The following is a 26407-nucleotide window of genomic DNA, read 5'->3' on the forward strand; positions in this document are numbered from 1 at the left end:
GGACACACACAGGGCGTGGGGTCTGTCCGTCAGGCGGAGCGGCCGATCTCGTCCCTCTCCCCCACGATCAGGGCAGTGCAATACACAGATGGATGAGTTCCCCCCCCAGGTTAACCCTCCTAAAGGTTCAGCTGAAATAGAAAAAGGAGAAATAAATAAACAAAAACAAAGAAATAAATATAAAATTCGCTGCTGTCGGAACACAAATTCATATCTAGGTTTTACTTTAGTTTTACATACTTTACTTTTAATGTAAGTCAATGGAACCAAAAATTTGGGCCATTTCTTTTGGTCCATTCGTCATAAAATTTCAACACAAACAGCAACAGGTATTTTTAAATTACGCCAAAAACTGGAAAACAACAAAAATGGAAATAAGGTTTTGTTCTGACAGCAGCGATTATATATAATGGCAACATGCAGCTCTTATACTGTCCTGTTGTGGCTCCACAGCAGAATTAGATTCGTAGGTAAAGATAAAATAATCCTCCTTTACAGTAAAATAAAGCTCTGCTGATCGTTCAACACAGTTTAACAATAAATGGTCTTAAACACTGCACTTAATGTATAAGTGCTAATTCACTCTTTAACCCAGACAACAATCGCGCCTAACTAGTAGTTACAAAAAAAACAAACAAAAAAAAAAATAAAAAATCAATATATCAATAATTTGGAAATTTATGGACTTATTCACATTTATAATCACTCCAGATGGTTTCCTGATACGTTTAATCTGCAACAAAACATTAAAAAGTCACGACGCTGAAGTCGCTTCTCTTTCACCAGCTTCGTGTTCTAATTTTCCCATTCCACCTTAAATGGTGACGCAGTTACATTCTGGCGCCTCAGGCACCGTTTAAGGTAGAACAAGAAAATTCAAACAAAAAACTGGCGAATGAGAAGCGACGTCAGTCTCGTAAAAAGTCGAACCGTGAGAGACATTTTACAAGAAACTACTCTACTTTTGTGGAAAAGTTTCCTGCTGGAGATGCGAGAAAAGCGAGCTGAAGTTTAAAGCAGAGCAAAGTTAGTCTGTGTTTTCACTAATATTCTATTATCTAGCACATAGTGAGACATATTTACAGCCAAGATGGTAAAACGTTACTTAAATAAATGGACATTAAATGTTGTGGCTCCCAAGGTGGTTCCATTTTTGTTAAAAGGACAAAATAGCTCTTCTTAACCCCTGCACTAGGCTTACGTCACAAGTTATCAGGTGGTATCAGATGATTGTATCTGAATTTATTCAGTACTGATGCATCCCTAATAATAATGTAAATTATATTATCATATATTTTCCAAATTTTGGAAAATCATTTTATTACAACTTCATTCTGGGTGTTACATTTTATTAGCAGCTGTACAGGAATGTACAGGAATAACATTAATAATAACAAAATAATTATACCGCACTTTAGGTTTGTACCTCATACATAAACGGTTGATACATACAACCTGTTTAGCATTTAAGTCTTGGAATTTATGATCATATTATTCATTAAAATAATCACCTATTATTTCAGTGCTTCCACTGCACACTTACCTGGTGAACGTAAAAGACTGTAAAAGAAGCATTAGCCTTTTATAAGCGGGAAGTGCGACTCACCTGACAGCGCATGATCGTGCTGTGTGTGGAGGAGGGTGGGGCTACACGCCATAGCATGCAGAGAGGCGTTCTTTCAGGATGGGCGGGAACTGCTCCGAGAACTGCTGCCAATTCTCCTCCCCTACCTGGTCCTTAAAACCATGCAGGATCTAGACACACATTAAATAGGGAACATTAGTATCTTATCTGTAAAACTGCAATGCACAAAATTTAATTAACAAAATATAACCACTAAACTGTTTAGGGTTAGGTTCAGTGATATTTACTGGGGGCTGGATAAAGACTAGGCTAGGCTACTTGGCTACAATGCAATGATCTACAGTAATAGTATGCGTGGCTGTGTGGGTTCTGAACCTTATAGAACATGTCTCTCAGATCGTCTTTAGGATTGACCCAGGAGGCCACCGCATCACAGAAGAAAATGAAATCCTAAACAGGAAAAAGAAAGAGAGTATTATTTAATTATAGAGTAAGTTATACTGTCAGGCGTGGTTAACAGTCCTATGTGGGGCTTGAAACTATTAATATTAATTCAGATATTTTTTCACACCTGTACCACTCCTCCAGGATTCACACCAATCATCACACAGATGCCTCTGAATGCTGAATCTTTTTCCTCGTTGTCTCGGATGTTCCTTAATGATGTACACCTACATACAAAAAACACAGAACACAAATTGTTACCACTTAAACGCTTTAAAACAGGCAGATTTTCTATCTAAACATGGCACAAAATATAGGTCGCTACGGAAACCCACCAGGGCCGGATAAACTGCTGCAACATCGGGGCCACTTCCTGCGGACACACGTAACCCAGCCGGCCAATCGTTATAGCTGCGAAGAGAGAAGCGTCAGAAGAGAGAAACATCAAAACTTCATTTCGAAGAAGTGATGTACCCATCATCAGCAGAAACACCACACACACAGACAGATGCGCACAGACGCACACAATGCTTCTCATAATCACAACCTGTACATTTCCACTGGTCCATTTTTCATTAACTATTTATACAACATAAAAAGAATACAAAAAATTTCATACGACATCAACAAAACATATCACTGCTGTTGGAACAAGATTTTACATTTCTTTTAAATCATGAAATGTTCAAACAATGTAAAGAATAAGTTTTCAAGTGATGCTCAGAAAATTAAAAAAAACTGAAGATATGAAGTTTTGATATGACATTTAAACTCATTTAAAGAGAGGTCTGTGCCATACCAGTGTTCTCTAGCAGGGTTTTTGGAGTGTTGGGTCGGTTGATGATCTCTACCAGGTGAGGAACAACCAGAGCCACATACGGCTGCATCTCCACACCTGAGAGAGCAAGAGAGAGAATAACAAACAATAATTAAGTATTTATGATATGTGAATAATGTGTAATGTGAATAATTTTTTGACCTTGTTAGAACCTTGTTAGTTATATATAAATAACACAAAGTTGGCTTGACAAAGCCAGCTAAAAACACATCAAAAGGTAAAGCAGTTGCAGAACAAATTTATTGTTTTTGATAACTTAAGCGGATTTATACAGTAATTCCATGAAGTCGCTATGGTGTTGCTATGGGTTTGCTATAGTATTCCTGCTTGCGGTTAGGGTATTGCTTAGTGGTTGTTATGTGGTCACTAAGGTGTTGCTAGGCTGCTGCAGTGGTATCCCAAGTGGTTGTTAAGGTGCTATGGCTTTGTAATGGCATCTGAGGTGGTTGTTAAGGTGTGTGTATGTGTGCTAGAATGTATGTGAGTATGTATGTCTATGAGGGGCGTGTGAGAGCTGTCCTTTGTGACATTCTGTGGCAGATAAATCTGAAATTTCTGAACATTTCGCCATTCATTTCCCATATTTGAAGAGATGCTGTATGAAAACCGCTGATGCATAATCAACCTATTCTGGTATAGGCTCTACAATCCTGCAAAGTGATCCTTCCAGAGAGAAAATTCTCAGCCACCTTCCCTGTTACCATGTTTCACTCACAAATATGTGAAGGAAAGGAAAATACATATGATTAGAAATGTGCATTCTGACTAATTTTGTTATTCATGTTTCTTTTAGAGATATTTGGTTTACCACAGAAAAGGAAAAACAGGTCTTTGTATTAACATTAATGTACCATAACACACAGGTTATGTTGGTGCTACCATGCTAAAAAATAAAACACATGAATGAATATTTATCAGATTGCAGCAGTGCATATTTGATAAACGTCTTCTATTGGTCAAAAAGAGCCAAGGCAAAACTGTTTGGCCCAGAGTCACAGACGCTGCCCCTTCAGATGAGCCAATGAGCTAACATTAACTGTAGAGCTAACCAGGCCAATGAGTATCGATGATTGTCTTCAACACAAAGTTTTCCCTCATGTTTATGTTTAAGGAAACTGAGAACAGAGAAATAATCTTTTCATTGCTTTTGGCTCTAACTAACACTAGTTAGCCTCATTACAGAGGTTCTAAAAGCTGGAAAAGACTGAATAGCTTAGAGTAGTTCATGCATCAATACAAAACTGAACAAAACGCAGAATGGCTAAATGACAGCTCACCCATCTGCATGCAGATTTCTCCAATGGCCCACGTAGCGTTATTACACACAGAGATGAACTCAGGGTTCAGGTTCGTCCCCAAAATCGGCATGAACTCAGCTACACAGAGACAGACGCACATATACATACACAGACATTTAAAAAAGGGCTGGAACAGTGTCCAAAAATACTGGCTGAACAACAATAACAAAAGACTGAGTCACAGAGAAAGAGAAATAAGAAAACAAAAATCCAGTTTCAGTTAGTGTTTGACTGCAGCTTAACTATTCTATCAGCTCATTACATTGTCTGAAATTTGATCAGCATAATTATAATCATGTTAATCAAAAAACCAAAAAAACAAAACCAAAAAACAACAACAACAACAAAAAAAAAAACACACAATCGGCTACGTAGTGTGAATATTTAAAGCCCCTGTCTACTTGTTTTCAGAATTTTCTTTACCTATTATCTACAGCTTTTGTGGTGTTTGTACTATGAACTTATAGAAAAATAAGGTTGTCGGTCTTTTCTGTTAAGAGATTTTTGATATTACTGTTTTTTTGCTGTTTTCTTCAGTTGGGAGGGATTAACGTCCCTCTAATGACTAGCAACTAAGGGTGCAGGCCATGTCAGATCTGCCAAAGTGCCAGTAAGAGTAAGCAATATGTACACGTCAGCCCCTCATGTGCTCCCCCCACCCCAACCTTTACAGGGGACACTAAGAAATTTATCCAGTGCCCACAAATATGACTGTGCCAACTCACAACAGGAGCTTGTGTGACCACCGTTAAAGAAGCACAGTCCTCTAGATAGCTAGCTAGATATATGTTAGATTGGTGGTACTCTATCCCGCTGCCACTGGAGTCAGGCTGTTTACATTGCCAGCGAGATGAAACTCTTATTATCATTATGTGACGTGACATGACCACACAATTCAAAGCAAGCAGCAGCTCTGAATTAGAGCATTCATCTACTATTAAATTTAGTGACAGTGTAAAATATTACACTTTCACTAAATTCTGTTCTATTATTAAAAAATTAAATTTAAAAATTTGAAACAATGTTGACGGGGGCTTTGAAATAAATGTAAAATTTAAAATAAATTTAAAATAAATTCTGAATGTCTCTTACAAAAACATTCTTGTTATGAATGAGTGTTCTTACCGATGCAGGGTTTGACGTGAGGAAAACAGGCTTTGGTCAGATCTCCCAGCAAAGCAAAAGAGCTCTGTCTGACCTCGGGCATTGTGTCCTGAAGAAAAACAGACACCTTGTTAACTGCACTTTAATTACCAAAAATGCACCTGACCAACGTACTGTTCCCTGTATGTTCCCTGTTCTCTGACCGTGACCATTAGAGCCAGACCTTTAGTTTAGGCCATACATGTTTAAAAAAACACTTCAAAACACAATACTGAAGCTTGTAAAAGACGTTAACTTATATTTTACCTACTTACTTTTACAGTGCCTCTTTCATTGAAGATTACCGACAGAGCTGCTGCCACCGTTTTCTATTCCTAACAACTAACAGAAACCTGGTCAGGCTACCACTCGTATTCACAGTCAGTGATGTATCTAGAACTTCCATAAGACATAGTGTGACATTTTTTCCCTCAAAAATGAGTCCCACACATAGGGAATCAAAACATGATTCGCGGATTCCACCACAGCCGGTTTATGAGGAGCCTGGCTACTTCCTATTTCCCCCGTTATATCAAAAACAGGACTGCTGAACAGTAGAGGGCGCCCACCGTTCTGTGTTCAGGAAATAAACGTATTCTTTTACATTAAAATGTTTCAGCATTTATAAACTATGATTTTGCTCAAATGCTCCATATCAACCCATTCATTTTGGACTCACTCGGGAGCGTTTTGGACCTCTATAGTGTTTGAGAAACTCGGAAGACATTTTGGAGTGGTACCTCCTCTCTACAAGTTCTCTGGATTCAACAGTCACTTCATAATTAGGTTGATAGTTAACCCCCTTTGTCTCGAATCAGGCTGTGAGAACCCAAACATGAAATATGAACCTGACCTCAGCCAATACATAATTCGGGGGGTGGGAGTGAACCACCACCCAGCACTTTAGTGTTCCTTGGATTTCCTACACAGAAATTTGTGTCAATCTGGAAAACACAAAAAAAAAAAAAACATAGTCAAAGACACACACCTGCATGCACTGGAAGAGTAGAGTCATGATGTTGCTACGGGCAACCAGCTGGTCAACATGTCCACCAAGGCCCTCGGCCAATCCACTTAGTAGATCCAGAGCCACTATCATGAAGTCCTTATCAGGAGCCTCGTATTGGTCCGGCTGCTGGCTATACATCTGCACACGCACAAGGGAGGAAAAGAGGAGAGTCAACGACTACCAGACAAGACGCTTATCAGTCTATCTGTGGGTTTGTTTACGTATGTTTGTGCATGTACTGTTACTGTATTTACTCAAATAAATGATTAAATATTAAACTGGTGAAAGGAGCTACACACCTAAAACAGGCTGTATGTACTGGATTGGTTTGTATTGAGTGCCTGTATTAGAATGTTTATATTGGTAATTTAGCAGCACTGTGTTCACAGCAAATTTCCCTTGTGGGCAGTAAAGTTGATCCAATCTAATCTGATTTGTGCGTGTTCTCACCATGGCCTGAGCGAGCGTTTTCTGCACCAGGGTGACGCAGCGCTGATACACAGGCTCACAGTAGGGCAGGAAACCGCTCTGCAGCGCCGTTGCAACAGACGACAAACACTGCAGGGAGACACAACATGTGCATGTTTATGAGAAATTCTGATTGAGAAAAGCAAAACAAGCAGGTATAATTTAAGGGATATTTCCAGAACACTTATTTTCAGAACTAAATATATTCATAATTTTTGGAGTAAATGTATTACTGGTGTGCGTGTAAATGCACTCAGTGTTGTTTATGTTGTGACTTTGGCTAATAGAAAGTACTGGAAATGTGCTCATGCGTTTTATGTGTTTATTTACTTCACACACTGTGAGCTTCGGCATTGAAGAAACAGCCTAATAAAAACTGACCACAGACCAATTTCACTGTAAAGAAATCCGAATCGGGCATAAGAATGGATGATCAGTGCTTCCTGAGTCCTTGTCATCAAAGAGAATTCATGAAGCAAGAGCTGGCATGTAAAAATATTTCAGGAAATGCGGTCATGTGGTGCTGGCATTAATTTCCCCTTTATGAAGGCGACAGAGACTCCAGCCCCCATTCACAACAGCAAGAAAGTCTTATAATTTCACTAAACTGCAGCGATTCTTTATTCCTCATTTCATGATTACAGCAACGATGTGGCCATTGTTGTGATTGCTAAGGTTTTCTGACTATTTTGAGGCTAAACACCTATTTTCTGATTAGCTAGGCCCAGTTTCCCAAAAGCATCTTAATGTTAACATCATCTGGTAGAGAGAGCGTTGAGTGTGATGCTCGCTCTACCATTTAAGAATCACCTTTCCGCTGTGATGTATTTGGGAAACTCACACTCTGATTTCAAGAAAAAAAAACAGTTCTGTTTAGGTGTTCAGCTAGCTGCAGAGTCCTTCTGCACAGTCTGCTGCTGCCCTCCAAGACAGAGGAGGGGCAAAGTGAACACCGCCAGACTTAAGCAGACAGGAACTGCACCATCTTGGTTCCTCATAAATATATATTCTTTGCTATTGTGGTTCACCGGTCCCCTAGTGACATCTACAGTACACATTGTGAACTGCAATTTATTAACGAATGCCTAATAAAACTCTTAAGCACCTTAGTAAAGCATTTTCAGACTATTTACACACAGATTCACAGGTTTTTGTGATAAAGCAGAGGAAACCGCTTTTCGGAATGGTTTCGGTTTCACACTGGTAAGCCGTCTTTCACAGTGAAATTCTTTTTAAATGTCAAGGAAACTTGACCTAGCAACAATTGTTTGTTCTCACACTAATAGGATGAGCTACAGTAAACAGAATCAGCAGCACTGTGTCTAATTTTAAATAAATACATTAATAAATCAAACATAATTGTTCATGGTCATAAAGGTGGCTCTGGCTTAGCATGCAGAGTTCAGTGAATGTGCCCAAGCTCAGCCTCAGGGACACTAGCTGGCTGGCTGGCTGGCTGACTTTTAGCAGTGGGTTTTCAGTCTCACCTCTAGCAAAGGGAAAAGGTCTTTGTCCTCATCCTTCAGTTCATTCCATTTCTGAATCAGAGGGGGCATCAGCTTCTGAATGTACTCCTACATACAGTCAATGCAGAAAGAAGAAAATGAAACATGACAATATTATTTTTTTAAGAACATTTTATATAAAATAAAAGGATACATTTATTATTGGAGCATATCCCAGTGGTCACTGGGCGAAAGGCAGGAAACACCCTGGACAGGTCGCCAGTCCATCGCAGGGCAGACAGACAGACAGACACATTCACACACACATTCACACCTAGGGGCAATTTAGCATGTCCAACTGGCCTGACCGCATGTCTTTGGACTGTGGGAGGAAACCGGAGCACCCCGAGGAAACCCACACACACAGGGAGAACACGCAAACTCCACAGAGAAAGGACCCTGCTCGCCCGGCTGGAAATCTAAGTATATGCAAAAGTACGCAAGCTATGTTTACATTTTCGGTGCAAATCAATCGTTCCTCTTTTCGGTTGTGTGAAATTCATCCATCATGGATAAACGGTTACAAACAGGGTCTTCCAAAAAGAAAGTATCTCAGAGTGAGAAAACGAAGAAAAACAAGTATAAAGTGAGCGCGAGTAAAACAGCGTCACACTTCTGCCATTCGAAAAATCACATCTGTTGTGCAGAATATTCTCAGTAATACACACGATCAAATTCATTTTCTGTTGTCCAAAAATACTGCATGCAAATTTGGTGTGTAAAGGCCTTTTGTCTTCACATGTCCGAGAATAGAAAACGAGTAAATGCCGCGCTGTACTCTATGCTCAGATGTCTTTTTATAAATAAAGCTCTGCAGCCAAACAAATTATGCCGTCAATTGGAGGCTAAACAAATATGCATGTAACCCATTTGAACTGAGCCAGCCCTCCTTTCACAACTTTCATTTGTTCAGCACGTCATCCAGCAGCAACTGGCTGCCAAACGTCAGAAAGGAAGACGCTGGTACTACCGGCTGGTTGAGGTGGTGTCCCACAGAGTCTGCGAGAGTCCCGATGGCGTCATAGAGGATGAGCAGGTTCTTGTGCTGGTACTTCCCGAAGGCAAACACCAGAGTGTCTAAAATAAAGCTGAGGTATGGAACCAGCTCCGTACAGGCCTCCTCCTCCAGAGTGGCAAATGCACTAGGGGGAGGAAATGGAAAGGTTAAATGAACAAGAACAAAAGGGGAGAGAGAACAAAACATACAAGAAGGATCAAATGACAACATTTATTGGGCTGGTGTTGTTTCCAGAGGTAGTCTTTAACTCTGTACCGAGTGACACAACAGAATTTTTATGCGGGATGTGCTTCAGCACTCGGCGGTCCCACACCGTGAATGTGCGTGGTCCACTGCTTTGTGGCTGAGCTTTTGTTGCTCCTGAAAGCTTCCATTTGGAATTACAGCACCCATATTAAGACAGGGGCAGATCTAGTAGGGCAGAAATTTCACAAACTGACTTGTGGCATCCTATGTCCAAGAAAGTGCCACATTTAAAATCACTAAACTCTTCAGTACGATCCATGCTACCAGTGTTTGTCTATGGAGACTGCATGGCTATGTGCTTGATTTCGTATACCTGTTAGTAATGGGTGTGGCTGGGTGTGTCCACATACATTTCAGCCACAGTACAGAGGACCATTCTGATGAGAATGACTTGTCCGTAAAATCTACACACTACTGGGTCATTATAAGCTAAAAAGCGGAGTAAAAGTACAAAGCGTTGGCTTGGAGTGTTGGCTTCTCAGCAAATGGCTGCCAGTTTAACCTTACAAAGACTGTATTCTGCCCATTAGAGTTATTTAGCTTCGAAAGTGAACATTTTATGTTCGAATTCAAGCCAAAATAAATCTTTATTGTTTTGTTTATGTTCAGCAGTGGCAGGTTCGTCCCTCCATTTAGTAGCTGTCATTTGTGATAACGTTACTAACTCCTAGTCTGAAATGTACTAGACGCCACAGCAGAGGTAGCTTTAAACATTTTTTTTTTTCAATTAATTCTAAGAACATCCGAATACGGAATTTCATTTTGATTCTTATTGGACCCTCAGAGCACTAAGCACACACATACAGACCTGCATGCGGCCTCCTGCACTCTCTTGTTTCCATCGAGGATGCGTTTGAGCAGTTCGGTCATGAGTGGTTTGAGGTGGGCGTCTGGCGGCTGGCTGACCACCCAATGGGCGTAGCGGCTGAGAGTCCAGCAGGCGATGGAGCGAACTAGAGCCTTCTTATCACACAGACACTGGATCAGGTGAGGGATCAGCTCAGGCAGGTAGGGAACCATTCCCTGCATACAGCCTGCAGTGAGAGAGGATGATGGGGATGAAAGGGAGAAAAAAAAACGAAATGACTGACTTGTGATGTTCACATTAAAATCCTTAAGTAACTGACTCAACAAAACTATGCTACTGCAGCTGAATCAATAAGAGCCTATGTTCTCAGGGTAGATCTTAACCCCTTAAAATCTCAGGCTTATTACATACTAACGCTTATTTTTCAGTAACTACAGGGACATTAATGCAAACTGCTTGAGCTGCACTCTTAAAAATGATGGTTCTTCAAGGGTTCTTTAGTAATGGGCCCTGGCCATTTAAGGGGTTATGGCCAGAGTACTACCACCCAACAAACACTCTTAAGTTGGTAGCTGTTTTAAAACGTTGGAAAAAATAGTGAAAAAAACAAAATGACTAGTGTGAATGTTGAGAGAATATCTTATTCAAATCTAGACAAGAGCAGCATGAATGTGGGGAGAACATTCTAGAACAGGATGAATGTGGGGAGAACATTCTAGAACAGGATGAATGTGGGGAGAACATTCTTGAACGGTGCAAATCAAGGAAAACATGTTAGAACAGTATGAAAGGAAGAGAACATTCCAGATCAGTGCAAATGGAGCAGCCACATTTTAGAGCAGAGTGAATGGAAAACAGACATTCTAGAACAGTGTGGATGGAAAGAGGGGGTGGGCAGGAGGGAGTGGGGCTAGGATGAGAGTGAATGGAGGGGAAAAACAGGCTCAAACAGTTTGATGGGGGAGAACTTTGTAAAACAGCATGAATGGAGGAGAACATTCTAGAACAGTGCAAAAGAGGCATTTTAGAGCAGTGGGAATGGAGAGAGAACACTCAAGACCCACATGAACAGAGCAGAAGAACATCATCCTAGAACAGTATGAATGTGGGGATAACATTCTAGAACAGTAGGAACAGGGGAGAACCAATCAGACCAGTTTGAATGAACAGACAGGAAGAACATTCTAGAACAGCGAATGTGGGGAGAACATTTCTGAACAATTTAAATAGACAGGAAGAACATTCTAGAACAGCGTGAATGTGGGGAGAACATTTCAGAGCAGTATTAACAGACGGGAAGAACATTCTAGAAAAGCTTGAATGTGGGGAGAACATTTCCGAACAGTATGATCAGACAGGAAGAACATTCTAGAACAGCGTGAATGGGGAGAACAACAGGGTGAAAGAGAAAAACCTATATAATTTACACAGGAGTTTTGTAGTAATTACCAATCTATGTATGGACTTTCAGGCCTAAACGAATAACAAGTCTTATGATTAATAACTGAAAAGGCCTGTAAATACAGGCAACACAAGCTTCCATTCACAAACACTGTTTGACGGAATTGCTCCTTTGACAGGGGTACAAGTCTTTATAAACAGGTAAGACATGCTTTCAGGTGTGCAGAGAGAGTGCCTGTGTGTGTTAATACACACCCTCAGCGATAGCTCCCAGCACCAGTATGCCGGACTCTTTAACGACCCAGTCTGGGTGGAACAGAAGCCCCTTCAGCAGAGGCAGCAGGTGGGGCAGGAGCTCATCCCGAAACACGTTAGCCAGGACATCCAGCGCCGCTGCAGAACACTTACCTAAACACAGAAACACAGTAACAAGAGCAAATTAGTGATCACCTCCAAGATACAGATACAACATAAACCTACACTGGAAAAACACCAACAACAACAAAGATGGACAGATGAATTTACATTTCAAGAGGTTTTCAAGACTCACATGTCAAAATATGTATTTTTCTGACATCTGACAAATTTGAATTTACTAAATAGTGCTTTATTTTTAAAAATACTACCCAAAACTCTGCATACAATAAGTCAGGATTAATTATTCTCTCTTTGTAATCAAACATGCAGCTGGGAAGTGTTTCCGTACTAATGATATTCACTGTATGCTCAGAAAATCAGTGCTATTTGTAACCAATGCAGATACCAATTTTAAGAACTAAAAATTCTGATACCGACAATGTTGACCAATATAATTTTATATTTATAGTTTAGATTTTAATTTAATACTCCAGTAGTTTTGGTTTAATATGATAAGAGATTTATTCCGGCCTTGCCACGACCAAAGAAATCTTCTTATTGCAATCTTTGACAAATACTGCAGTTTGTGATTCAAATTTTCTTTCTTTTCAAATTTTTTACTATAAATTATTCTCCAGGCCTAATTTTCTTTTTATGCCAAAACCAACATATATATTTTTTTTTAAATTGAGGCTTGGTGTGCCAGACTGCCAGTTCACAAACTCTACATTAATAGGTTACATTTTCCCCACACAGAACTAGGGCTGTAAAATTGTTGTTCGATAAAGCTGCTGGACATCAGTTACTATAAGTGATATATAGGTCTCGATGTGCTGTATAAAGTAGAAACTTTTTTTTTTTGGAAAAAATACTAACCTCCCTTTTAAGCAAATAGCAAAAGACACAACAGGCACCATTCAATATGATCCTCCAAAAACAAATATCTACAAATATTATTTTCCTTATGATGCAGATTTGTTGTGACAGCAGCCTTTACCTTTTTATTATACAGTCTATGCAAGACAACACTGAATAAGGTAGGATATAATTAAAAAAAATGGCAGCTCTTGCAATTAAAACACTGAAAATTTGATACAGTAATGATGATTTGTTCAGCCATTCTAATATGTCCAATTTGCCAGCTTTGATTAGACTCTTAACCCGTCCTTGTTTTTCTGACCTGACTGGTTATTTTACAAACTGATCATTTAGCTGTAACAGGTTTGCACTCACGCAGGTTCCAGTCACTCAGAGTGTCGTCATCGTCGTCTTCATCTTCATCAATGTCCTCTCCCTCCTCCCCCTCTCCGCCCTCGTGCTGCAGGGTGACGGTGCGGGACTTATGGAAACGAGGCTTTATGTCCTGCTCGCTGTCCGGGATAGTGTCATCCTCCTCGACATCACCCTGCAGATAGAGAGAGAAGGAATGAAGGAAACAGGAAGAAATAAAAATCTCGAAAATTAAGATTAAAGACATTAAACAACAAAAGGAGAAGAAAAGTAAAATGAAAGAAAGAAGCTACGAGAAGAAAGAAAGAAAGAAAGAATAGCCAGTCATACAGACAAAGCCCAAAGCCCCCTCACCTTCAGCAGAATGATGTCAATCTCAGAGTACTTCATTCCATTCACCAGGATGGGGATGAGCCTACAGAGGGCGAACATACACAGCTTTTCACATTAACACCACCTTACAGCATAAACAAAGATACAAGTTTTATACATATATATGTATGTGTGTGTGTGTGTGTGTGTGTGTGTATGTATATATATATATATATATATATATATTTTTTTTTTTGGTAACTTATATTGTTGTGCGTTTATTACATATGATTTATTACATACGATATCTCCAATATCTTCCTGTACCTGTTGTGTAAATGCCAGGAGGCTACCTATTTCTCCTAGCAGTCTTGGTTTGGTGAGCGTGGGGCCAGTCAGCGTTAGTCTAACCAAGTGAGCAGTTAAAAAAAACACTCCGCGCATGTTCAACGCACTTTCACTAACCAGATGTGGGGCACGATCACATTGGTCCCCTGCTGAGAGCAGCCAATAAAAATAATAAATTTACATAGATTCAGATGTTTAGTAACGTTGTGCGCCAAGTCAAAAATGTAATAAAAGTTCAATTTGGTACCAGCCATTAAAGTAGAAATTAGAGATTAAATGATTGGGACACACCAGCCAGAGGATTTCAACATCATTCAGTCGGGAAAGGACAAAAACTGCTTGTTCAGTCCAGAGAGGTTCAAGAGAAAAACATGGCTAACTGTGAGTGTAGCTAAAAACACACTCCTGCTTTCCTTGCCTGCCCTTGTTATGCCATTACTTGAGTTCATTCATGGATTGTTGGACTTTGAGAGAAAAGTCTTTGAGATTGCCCAGATGAAAGATCGTTGCGTATCTTGTCTTTTCGAACAGTGAATCTCACAGGTGAGCCATTCTGCATTATTACAAGGTGTGTTATTCCTAATGCCCAAAAGCAAGGTGTTCCCCTGCTCTGATATGTTGCTTTGGATATGTATTTGCAGACCACAGAGATCATATACTGACGGATAATTTTGGATTTGTAATGTCATTATCATATCGCTTATGTTCTCCAGTTCCATTCCTGCGTTACGTTAATTTGTGAATTCATAATTTCATTGATGGAGTGTGTTTGTGTTTGGATCAGGTATGTGTGTAGTTTCATTGACGAGTCGCTGCTGCCCCTACAGTTTATTGTGCCCCACCAGGCTTTCTGTGCCAGAGACGCCACTATAGTCACGTAAGTATAATAACTTCGGACAGCTTTTAAAGCTTGAACCCTGGTCAAGTTCTGACCCAGATCCTACCATATAAAGAATAGACTATGACACTGCATGTAAATTTAGTAGATGGACTGCTAAAGACGCGCAATCAGAATTTGCCAAAATTTGAACTGGAGGATTTTTACCCCAAACATGCAATCAGCAATCTGCCCATGTATTTTTCACTGATGTTTGTTGCAGTTTTATGAGGTAAACAATGAGAGTCAGGTTAGTGCACTCACACTGTATTTGGATGCTGCTGCTAAGCCTAAACCAAAATGTCATAGCATAATTATACATTACTCATTGTGCAAAATAGCCAGTCACTTCTTTCTTTCCATGTAGTATTATATTTGATTAGTTATTTAAATAAGTGATAGACATTTTAATGAAGACTTTGGAGAGGAATTCCACCAATTTCTTAAATTTCCTCAAGTAATTCAGAGTGGTTTGATGTGAAATGCTCTGTTCTACAGAAACTCACTGAGCCAGAATTGTTTCAGTGGTGGTGACATGAGCCACTTCTTTAGAGCCTGAGGTCTCTAAGAGCTCCTTTACAATTGGTCTTATTCACCAATATGTTCCTAAGCTTTTTCTTAAATTTGTTCTTGAGGAAGATCGTAAGAAAAAGTCTACATCAGATTAATGATGTGTTCTTAAACTGCAGAACGGTTCACAAGATTCTGACATTCGCCAGTGTTTTCGTATTCGGGATTTGTTCTTAGTAGAGCCAAGAACAAGTCCCAAATAAGAAAACACTGGTGAACGTCAAAAAAATGCATAAGTAAATTTTAAGACAAACTTCACGGTTGGTAAATGTTTTTGATGAAATACTTATGAATATGTTGGAGACATTATTTTAAGAAAATTTATTTTTTAATAGAAATAGAGAGGTACTTGTGAGGCCATGTAGGTTTACTGGTGGTTTTGGATAGTAAATAAAATGGCTATATTTGTGTTTTAGATGTCAGGAACCAGGGGTTGTATCACCACCATTGTAAAGAAAATATTTCAAATAATGTGTTAAACTCCCCTTTAAAATGCAAGTTTGGCCTATTAAGGAGAGAATAATGTTGTGTATATTGTGACTTTGGTTAACAGAAAGAACTAGACCGCACGTGTGTGTGTGTGTGTGTGTGTGTGTGTGTGTGTGTGTGTGTGTGTGTTGATTTAGCTCAATTTTATTGCTTCGGGATGCAAAAATAAAATTTAAAAATCATGATCAATGCATCCCTACTGATTATTGTACAATACTAAGAATGGACTTTACCACTGAGTGTGAAAAAAAGTACACTGCTTATTCTGCCATGCTAAGACTACACCACTGCATGTGACAACAGTGGTGGGGTGGATACTCACTGGACTAGGTGTCCTGATAGAGCCTCTTTGCAGATGGGCTGTTCAGCCAGAGTGAGCCAGAACTCGCAGGCTTCCAGAGCTACGTTCTCATCAGGGTCCTGCGTGCGCTGAAGCATATACTGTGAGACAGAGAGTGAGAGAAATAGAAAGAGAAAAAAGGTCAGATTAATGGACCTACATAACAGAAAACAGGACAGGAATGCTGAACACACCATTGTGTCACAGTAATGCTGTGGATATGCAGTGGATATTTAAGATTTTTTGAATGTAGGTGTGTTGGTATGAGATGCGTGTAAATCATCTGTAATTGTGCTGCTGAAAGATGCTATAAATGTGTATCTGCATCTATGACCTTTTGGATTATGTCGATGAATGTGTGTACAGCTGTATGCAAAAGTTTGAACACCTGCAGTCAAATTACACATTTTGTTAATTTTCTGAATGCAAGTTAACACATCCTCTACAGACAACACCCTTAGATATGGCATTTTTAATATTCAATATATTTGCTGAGTGTAACATATTGAAAAAATATAAACAGGACGATTATGTTTTATTTTATTGTTACTTCAGATTGTAATGCACTACAGAAAGTGTAGGGGGCGATGCGGCTTCTACTGTTTCATTTAAAAAGTGCTGATTGTTGTTCATACAATCCACATAGTCAATCTGACAGATGGTAATACGCTACAGGAAGTGTAGGGGGCGATATGGCTTCTACCGTTTTGTTGCCTGGATAGAACTACGGATGATGGCCGCAGCAAAGAAGTGATTTATCAATAAACTCAATAACAGTTGAAAGATGAATAGAGAAATAAAATCGAAATAAGAACAGCCCTAGTTAACACGTCAATATGGCATACGTGCATCTGTGTATCTCACCTGGATGATGCTGTGCATGTGGGGGATGAGGCGGTCTATGCGAACCTCCAGCAGCATCACCAGCGCCCTGCACACATTCTTCCTCACCTCACAGTCTTCATCACCCGCCAGAGCAAACAGAGACTGAAAGAGTCAGACAGTGAGAGAGCAAATAAAGAAAGAAAAGAAAGAAAAAAAGAAAGAAAGAACAAAGATGGAGACATTTTTGAAGTTTTGTACTACAGCAATAAAAAATTTGTTTAACCAAACAATGCTAACACTAATGCTAATGTTGTCTGATGTATCAGGCTAACTGGCAGCACTGTTAGCATTAACACTGCATTATTAGCACATTAGCATTACTTAATAAAAGGATCGCTGCAAAATGTATCGCAGGCACAGAACTTTGTGACTGGATCTTAAAAACAAAAATAAATAAATAAACCCTGATGTCTCCTCAAATCCTCTCTCCTCCTTCAGCTTGTGACCTGGAAACTGATCAAAATCCAACATCTTTAAGGATAGATTCACGCTTTAAATGCACTCTGAGATGGACTGAGATGGATGAAATGGAGCTGAGAAGTGAGGAGGCTTTCAGATCCTATGTACAAAGACCTTTTTTATTGTAGCATGGTCAAAAAAAGACAGCTGATAACAGGATAAAGGGGTTTATTATCAGCAGACCACTTAAGCCTAGAAGCAGGTGATGAAAGTAAGGACATCTCATTTGGCCAACAGACCACTTAAGCCTAGAAGCAGGCGATGAAAGTGAGAACATCTCATTTGGCAAACATGCTTGGCATCAATTTTTCTTTTCTCACATTGCAACTCATCTTTGCGCTCTCAGAGGGAAGAGCTAAGGTGCGAGGGAACGATGCAAGAAAGTAAATAAGTGAATGAGAGTTCAACGTTGAAAATAGACCTCACCTCTATGAAAGTGTCGATGTTGTCCATCAGAGCCTGAGCTCGGCCTATGATGAACTGATTCACGCATGCTATAGCATGTGACCTGCGGGGGGAACAGAGAGAGAGAGTGTCAGTCCTAACATGCAATTTTACATATTTAATTTTCTAAAGCGAGTCCATTTATACCTAAAGGGTCACATCATGATCATTTTTAACTATTACTGTTTAAAAAACACGAAGCTGGATTACTTTTACCACAGGAGAGAATGTAATCTGTAATTTCTGTGGTACTTGAGTGGCCGAATGGTTCACCATAAGGTATATGCATAATTTTCCCAAATGAATACAGGTCACAGCCCGGATGTTCACGTCAGGATTACGCCACAGGACACATTCGGTAACAATAAGCTGCACAGCTGTTGTTTATTAGTGGAGTTTGTTATTCTGTTAGACAGACTGATGGAGATGACATGGACAGATAAGAGTCAGACCTGATTTTGGGGCTGCAGTGTTTGAAGAACTGTAGAAATTTTGGGATCATTATGTTTAGAGGTCGATTCAGAGCATCGCTGTCCAACAGCTCCGACGAGTCCTCACAGATTTTCTGCAAAGCGCCGAATGAACCCTGAAAACAAAAGATTATCCGTTACATAAACATCCTTTCGTGCGCTCATGCTCGGGACGAGTGAAAAGGCTGTAAAATGAGAGCGCAGGGAGTGTCACCTCGCAGGTGTTGTAGTCCTCAGAGTTGAGCAGGTTGCAGAGTTGAGGCAGAAGCTCTGGCCACGTCTGCAGCTCTCCTTTGGACGCTATGGTGGTGATCAGAATACCTGCGTACAGACACAGCGAGTTTGCATAGGTAAATATAAAACCACAGACAACAAAAAAAAGGAGTCCCTAAGTAATCTCAGTTGTTTTTCCATGTAGGGATTAGGGCTTCAACAATGAGTTGACAAACATAACAGCATCATTTAAAAGGACACTGTTTACCTAAAACCAGAGACACCTTATAATGCTCTACAATGGCCATCCCATTCTGGTCTGTACTGTATACAGCACAGTTTGGTGATTTTCAACCTGGCACAACTCAACAGTTAATTTCCAGGTTTAGTCTGTGTATTTGAATTTGAGATGGCACGATAGTAGGCCCGGCACTAATTTTCTTCCAAATACTCAAGTATTCATTTGCTGCTTTGGTACTCGGCTCACTATTCAGTGCTTTGTCTTTGTCCACCTTCCACAAGGTTTAAGTTAAAAGAACACGAACGCCTAAGAAATCATGAGAACACTTCAAATTATTGGACGAAGAGAAAAATGCTCCATGCAAATGTGGCTGACATACCATGGAGGCTTGACGAATCATCTCAAATACGTTAGTATAGCGATGCTTATTTGAGTAACTCCACTCTCTGGTGAGGGTGATGCTGAAACCAGAGACCCCAGAGTTTAAACCTTTTGTGGTGGCGAGTTCTGGGAGTGGCAGTGAAGGGGGTGGGGGGGTCTACTGCAGCAGTGATTTTGCTTTAGCCATTCCTGCTAGCGACTCCGTAGAGCCAAGCGCTCAAGCCAGCAAAGACTGAGCTCAGACTGTCAAACAGTGAAGTGGCCAAACAAAATTACTTGATAACTAAAATCAACTAAAACTAATTCCAAAACCAATTCTGTCACAGCAACATGGAGCACACAAGCAGCCGGGCTTCAATCTGCCACCTACTGGACAAAACTATGTTTTGGACGGCAGTAACGAACATGCTTATGATTATAGTTAATTACTAAACATAATTATTACTGTTGTTTTTAAATGGTTAATTTGAGAACCAGTATTTGAGGACTTGCTCAGAAACACCAATGTGTGTTCAAAGCCTCCAAAATGCTGTTTCATATACGATACCGAAACCTTGAGTATCGGCCAATACTGATCCGACATTTCTTCTTTAAAAGTTACTAATCTTTAAAATGATCTATTTTTAAATGACGCCCATCATTTAAGATGAGCACCCAAAAGTAATCCATCATGCTGACACTCTACTAACCCCACAGAAAGAACTACACAGCCATCACCACCACACAGACATCACACAAAAGCACCAAACTGTGCTGGACCAGATTTGATGAACCCGGCTCCTGAATGTTTCAGTGATACTCATATTCAAGAGCTACCAGTACAGCAAAACAACAGACGTTGAAGGCAGAACTTTGAATAACTGTGGCACTGTGACAGGAGCAAAGTGGGGAAAAAAAACAAAAAAAAACAAACAAAAACGACAGTCTCACTCAGTTCGCTTCCTCTCTCACTCACCGATAGTGGCGCGGATGAGTGGCGACGGGTCTCCGATGTTGTTGAGACACTCCCGTTTGATGAAGTCAGCCACGGCAGGAGGAAAGTTCTGATAGTGAGCTTTCACATTGTTCTTCAGAATCAAACCACTGAGAGAGCGAGTAGGCTCATCTTGAGAGAGAGAGAGAGGGAGAGAGAGACAGAGAGAGAGAGAGCGAGAGAGAGAGAGAGAGAGAGAGACAGAGAGAGAGAGAGAAAGAAAGAGAGAATTACAACAGGGGTCTCAAACACACCTTGATGCCACTAGCTGGTCTTCTCCAAGGAGTGCCGGTAGCGGTAGAAAAAAAAATGTAGGGAAGTAGTGACCCATATATTTATTTATCCCCCCCGCCCCCGTCAAAGCGAGTCTTCTTTCACCTCAAACCACTACTACCATCATCACCACCACTATTAATAATAAAATAATAATAATAAAAAAAAATAATAATAATAATAATAATAATATTATAAACATATAGAGCATTTAATAAACATTTTAGCGTTTACTTGAATTAAGTAACCTTACATTTAAGAGAATTAAATGGGACTCTAATTATGAAAGCAGTGAAGTGCTGGGAATGAAGAGCAGTTAATTCTGCATTCTCAGCAGATTTATCTGATAATTAACTCTGACATCCTGCATCGACTGCTGTGTCTAATGAATCCACGAAGGCAGATGTAACTACTGCTCTAAAATAATAGAGAATAGCTACAGTATAATAGAATAATAGCTACGGTAGACGTAGCTAAATTACAGTCACGCCCACTCGGTGTGCAGCATTTATGCTGCATCAGGTTTTTGACTGAATGGTTTCGCTTGCATGCAGCACTTTTGTCTTGGCTTTTAAAGTAAACATTGGTCTAAGCTGATTTTTGCAGGGTTTATGTTGAGTATCCAGCCACAGTGCCTGGTGGGTGAAGCAAATTTAGTCGTCAAACGTAAACATATATCGCTGCAGAAAAATGGAAAAAAAAATTCTGGGCCAGATTTAAGAAAACACTGTAAATGTGTGACGGCCCGAGTGAAGCTGGTCCCCTGGTTTAGATCAATATATAAGTAGCACAGCTTCATCGTTTGACAGAGATTCTTGCAATGTCAGGGTTTAAAGCAATGCCCCCCCAAAAAGGAGGCTGAGACTTACCTTCAGATTTGAGACTTGTGAGGACAAAGATGAGGTAATTGTTGAAGTCGGGGAATTGATTGAGCTGCTCCAGTTTCTAATAGAACTGCTAAGGAAACCAATGACAAACTAGACACAAACATACTCAACAAATAAAACACACCAGGGCAGGTTTATAACACCAAAGTCCAGATTATAATAATACATACATGGCCTTAAAGTGACAATTTGGCAAATTTACACAACTTCCCGCTAACCCTAATCGCAAGACTTGCTTATGTGTGACAGTCCAACACTGTATGGCTGCTGTCTCTAAAAATGGACAAAAGTAGGGGCAGAACTCACTACTGTTTTTAGCTGTGCTAATGCACTTCTGTTCATGTTTATACATAATAGTTTCTCATACAGTGCCAGGAATCACATAAGCAAGTCTATATTTAAGCCTAAAACTACTTGGAAATATGTTATTTGTCACATTATGCATCATGCATTATTCATAAAAGTTCTCTCAGTACAATACCCAGCATGCATTATACAAATACATCATACGGCCACTGAAAATTCCCGAAGTCCTTGACCAATTTTAACTTTTAGTCTAGTCAGGAAGGCAACTTGCACTTCATGTCCAAATACAACCAAGATAGCATTAACATTTCAAACAGCAGTTTCTCCACTTTCCACCTCCAAGATGAATCATCAGAAGGGGGTTTTCCTTGTCTTTGAACCAGAAAATCCCACTATAGAGACTCCTGCTGCACTGCTGTATGATATGAGTAAGCATGTTTACAATATATAAACAATGGTTACACAGTTTTCATTTTGGCCAGAGAGCCCCTTTAAGTTACATGGTTTCCCCCCTAAACCACAAGACAAGTTCAGTGTCTGAAGTTTGGTTCTTTAGTTTTGCCTCACAAATTAGCATCGTGCAAAGTGCACACCTCACGCCTAAATGCCTCCCACCTATCACAACTAGAGGGTAGTCAGAATGTTTGAACAGTCATGAAAGCAAAAAAAAATTGAATAGTAAAATAGGGTGTGCAAATGAGCTCATCTCTAAAGTTATACATTCTCATAAGAGCCATGAAAAGGCTGAACTCTACGACGTCAGTAAAGAGCCCACACCTTTGGTCAGAGTTTCTTGTCTGTTTAGTCCAAAGAAGGAAGCATAGTAAGACTACTGCAGCCGTCTAAAGGCTACCGCATCCCGGACGAGAACATTTGTTTGAACAATTCAAATATCTAACTTGACTTAAATGATCATCCCTAATGACAACGTTCAAATGTACATTGGAAGAGCTAAAAGCAGTAGCAGCAACACATCGCAAGCAACTTAAGTTGTGGTTACTGATCACAGTAGGGCTGAAAGATTAATCGTTTTGAAATCAAAATCACAATCTGAAGAAGTGCAATTTTTGGTGTGGCCCAGTGTTCGGCAACAGGCGTCTCCAGAGCTGAATGCGGCTCTTTTACTGTCCTGTTGCGGCTCCACAGCAGAATTAATTTGTAGGTAAAAATAAAATAATCCTCCTTTGCAAAATTAAACAAAGCTCTGCTGATCGTTCAACACAGTTTAACAATAAATGGTCTTAAACCCTGGAGTTACTGTACAACTGCTAATTCACCCTTTGACCCTGAAGGTTGGCGCGCAGACTGCTGGTCACCATAGCAACACAGACAACGGTCTCACCTAGCTAGTAGCTAACGAAACGGCAAAGAGAAAGACTTAAGATGATCATCAATAATTTGGAGACGAATGGACTTATTTGCACTTAGAATCACTCCAGCTGGTTTCCTGATATGTTTAATCTGAAATGAGACACTGACGAACACTAAAAAGTCGTGAGGCTGTAGTCAGCTTCTCATTCGCCAGCTTCTTGTTCTAATTTCCCCGTTCCACCTTAAATGGTGCAGCAGTTACATTCTGGCAGCTCAGGAACCTTTTAAAGAAGCTGGCGAATGAGAAGCGACTTCAGCCTTGTGAGAAGTCAAATGTTGAGACATTTTACAAGAAACTGTTCTACTTTTGAGGAAAAGTTTCCTGCTGGAGATGTGAGAAAAGCAGCTATAGCTGAGCCTATTATTAAAGCAAAACAAAATAAGTCTATGTTTTCATTTATATTATATTTTTTAGCCTATATTAGCACATACTGAGGCTGGCGCATTATGTTCAGCACTCAAGCCTGGAAAAGCGGTTAAGCTTGTCTTCTTGGCCAAAAACAGGACAGAAAATAATTCAATTTAAGTCACAAAATTGTTTAGAGAAATTACAATGAGATATTTTGCCCAAATCGTTCAGCCCTACTCAACACTGTTTGGGGCAAGTGTGATGATTTATGCATGCATTTAGCACTATGCTAATAGGTGGAGTATAAGCTTTCATTACTCATTAGCCGCATCTGCGGCGTAAATTCAGTGTGCAGAAATATATTTCAGACACCAAACATGTCTTGGCTGATCAGCTACGTTTGAGGTAAGGGGGGAGGGGGGACCGTATATGTTTGTTTTTCCATTCTTCTCCCATGCACGGTCACATGCCGTCTTCTCCAAGGATACCTCTTGCACGGCTCTCTGGGTGGCCGTGTCTGGAGACTGAGAATCCTTCAGCAGCAGGAGCACCTGCTGGAGACCCTGTTCATCCGGCTGCCACTCCATCCTACAAACGCACACCACAGAGCGCCAACATGACAGAGAGAGACGAAGACACACACACACACACACAAGAAAAAAAGAAAGAAAAAAGGTGGAAACACACAGAGGACGAATGAGTGCGCTACACAAACACACTACTCAAAATGACCAGCAAGATGCAACAGGCACACACTCTAGAAGAGCCAATGACGACTCTACAGCTACTGAAGCTATAACGGAACTGATTAGATAATGGGATGGTGAAGAAAACATAAAACAAAAACATCTTGTAGCGATGTACGATATAAACCAGAATCGGTTATTGTCATAAGAAAAGACAATGAAAAGCGGGTGAAACTGCCAGGCTGCTATTTGGCAAGAGGTTCAATGCTAAAGGGATGCATTTCTTACTGACCCAATTCACAATACACACCGATCAGGCATAACATTATGACCACCTCCTTGTTTCTATGCTCATTGTCCATTTTGTCAGCTCCACTTACTATATAGGTGCACTTTGTAGTTCTACAGTTACAGACTGTAGTCCATCTGTTTCTCTGCATACTTTGTTAGCCCCCTTTTACCCTGTTCTTCAGTGGTCAGGACCCCCATGGACCCTCACAGAGCAGGTACTATTTGGGTGGTGGATCATTCTCAGCACTGCAGTAACACTGACGTGGTGATGGTGTGTTAGCGTGTGTTGTGCTGGTGCGAGTGGATCAGACACAGCAGCGCTGCTGGAGTTTTTAAACACCTCAGTGTCGCTGCTGGACTCAGAATAGCCCACCAACCAAAAATATCCAGCCAACAGCGTCCTGTGGGCAGCATCCTGTGACCACTGATGAAGGACTAGAGGATGACCGACACAAACTGTGCAGCAGCAGATGAGCTGTCGTCTCTGACTTTACATCTACAAGGTGGACCGACAAGGTAGGAGTGTCTAATAGAGTGGACAGTGAGTGGACACAGTGTTTAAAAACTCCAGCAGCACTGCTGTGTCTGATCCACTCTCACCAGCGCAACACACACTAACACACCACCACCACCACGTCAGTGTCACTGCAGTGCTGAGAATGACCCACCACCCAAATGATACCTATCCCCAGTTGTGGTCCTGTGGGGGTCCTGACCACTGAAGAACAGGGTAACAAAGTATGCAGAGAAACAGATGGACCACAGTCTGTAATTGTAGAACTACAAAGTGCTGCTACACGCTGAGTGGAGCTGAGCGTAGAAACAAGGAGGTGTTTTTAAGGTTACATCTCCATTTTTGCTGATCTTCAACCGGCTAATTATATTAGCTTAGCATGACGACGTTACCTGGTAAGCAACAGCCGCGCTGTCCGTTAAGCTAGCGTTACCTTAGCAACAAGTACTGCTACGGTAACGTTAACACAGCAGCAACGGCGGCTCCGGTAACGCTAGCTTAGCAACAAGTAACGTTAGTGCTAAGATAACGTTAGCTTAGCAACAAGTATTTCAGGTGTAATCTGCGCAGGGGGCTGGCTTGGGGGTCTTACTGCTATTTAGGCTCCACAACGGGCTGGATGCGTTTATTCGTCCGCTAACTGCCGTTAACTTACTCGCTTCGTTGTTTCGCTAAAACGGACGCATTTCCAGGCTAGCGGCTAACCTGCGCTTCACGATCGACGGGGCTGAAGTTGGCTTCCTATTCGAATGTTACCGTTCGACCTTAAATGATGCAGCAGTTACGCTCTGCCAACGTTCTACATCCTCCGGCGCCAGAGTGGAACTGCTGCACCATTTAAGGTGGAACGGCAGAATTCGAGCAAGTAACCTCGTCGTTTCACGTTCGCGGCGATGTAAACGTGCCAAAACAGAACCAGCCCGATAATAACGCCGCGACGCCGAGTTAGCGACATAACCATAAACATGGAGCGACAAAGGACACGGGAGAGACACGGCGTGACATCTTGAGTCGCAGTCGTCGTCGTCCGCTTTTCGGCTCTTTCCATATTGTTGTTGTCATTTTTTTCTCGCTATCTTTGTGAGGGGAGCTAGCGAGCGAGAGCTAACACGTTGAAAGTGCCGCCAAAGCCCCTTCTTACCTGATTCGGTCAACACGCCGATTTTCCTTCTTTTTCTCCTTCTTTTCAGCCTTTTTCGCCTATTATGTCCCGTCCTATCGGCGGATACCGGACTGTGGTTTAAAGGGATGGGGGCTGTTTTAAAACGATGCGGCGCCCTTATGCAGCGGTTTTGGCTTCTCTCCCTTCTTAATCTGGGAGGTTTGTTATTCGCTCGCCGGCGCCTCTTCGTTTCCGCCGTGGCGATTTGAACTCGTT

The 26407-nt window shown here is 40.8% G+C and overlaps 1 protein-coding gene across 2 annotated transcripts; it reads right to left on the reverse strand.

Moving 5' to 3' along the window:
- Position 1: 1 nt before the first annotated feature.
- LOC118798254 (transportin-2) lies at positions 2 to 26407 on the reverse strand. Of its 2 annotated transcripts, none has more exons than XM_036557655.1 (25): positions 26171 to 26407; positions 24027 to 24126; positions 21495 to 21570; positions 20335 to 20484; positions 18759 to 18865; positions 18527 to 18660; positions 18057 to 18138; positions 17151 to 17273; positions 16269 to 16387; positions 13705 to 13765; positions 13354 to 13525; positions 12019 to 12171; positions 10363 to 10588; positions 9261 to 9432; positions 8273 to 8359; positions 6768 to 6875; positions 6297 to 6455; positions 5291 to 5378; positions 4145 to 4243; positions 2829 to 2924; positions 2365 to 2440; positions 2157 to 2256; positions 1961 to 2035; positions 1607 to 1755; positions 2 to 131 (listed from the first exon to the last, which is right to left on the reverse strand). In XM_036557655.1, exons 2-24 carry the CDS (start codon positions 24123 to 24125, stop codon positions 1648 to 1650), a joined length of 2670 nt encoding a protein of 889 aa, XP_036413548.1. In that variant the 5' UTR covers position 24126; positions 26171 to 26407; the 3' UTR covers positions 2 to 131; positions 1607 to 1647. The 2 variants fall into 2 exon arrangements, with proteins under 2 accessions (XP_036413548.1, XP_036413549.1); XM_036557656.1 differs by lacking the exon at positions 26171 to 26407 and adding an exon at positions 25685 to 26055.

This window comes from Colossoma macropomum, unplaced genomic scaffold (genome assembly GCF_904425465.1).
Source record: "Colossoma macropomum unplaced genomic scaffold, Colossoma_macropomum, whole genome shotgun sequence".
In the NCBI taxonomy this organism is placed as follows: domain Eukaryota; kingdom Metazoa; phylum Chordata; class Actinopteri; order Characiformes; family Serrasalmidae; genus Colossoma; species Colossoma macropomum.

Coding starts and splice junctions, on each gene's coding strand:
- LOC118798254 (XM_036557655.1), bottom strand. CDS start 24,125: ATGGAGTGGCAGCCGGATGAACAGGGTCTCCAGCAGGTGCTCCTGCTG. Junction 20,485..21,494: donor CACAAGTCTCAAATCTGAAG/GTAAGTCTCAGC, acceptor CTCTCTCTCAAG/ATGAGCCTACTCGCTCTCTC. Junction 5,379..6,296: donor TACTCTTCCAGTGCATGCAG/GTGTGTGTCTTT, acceptor GTTTTTCTTCAG/GACACAATGCCCGAGGTCAG.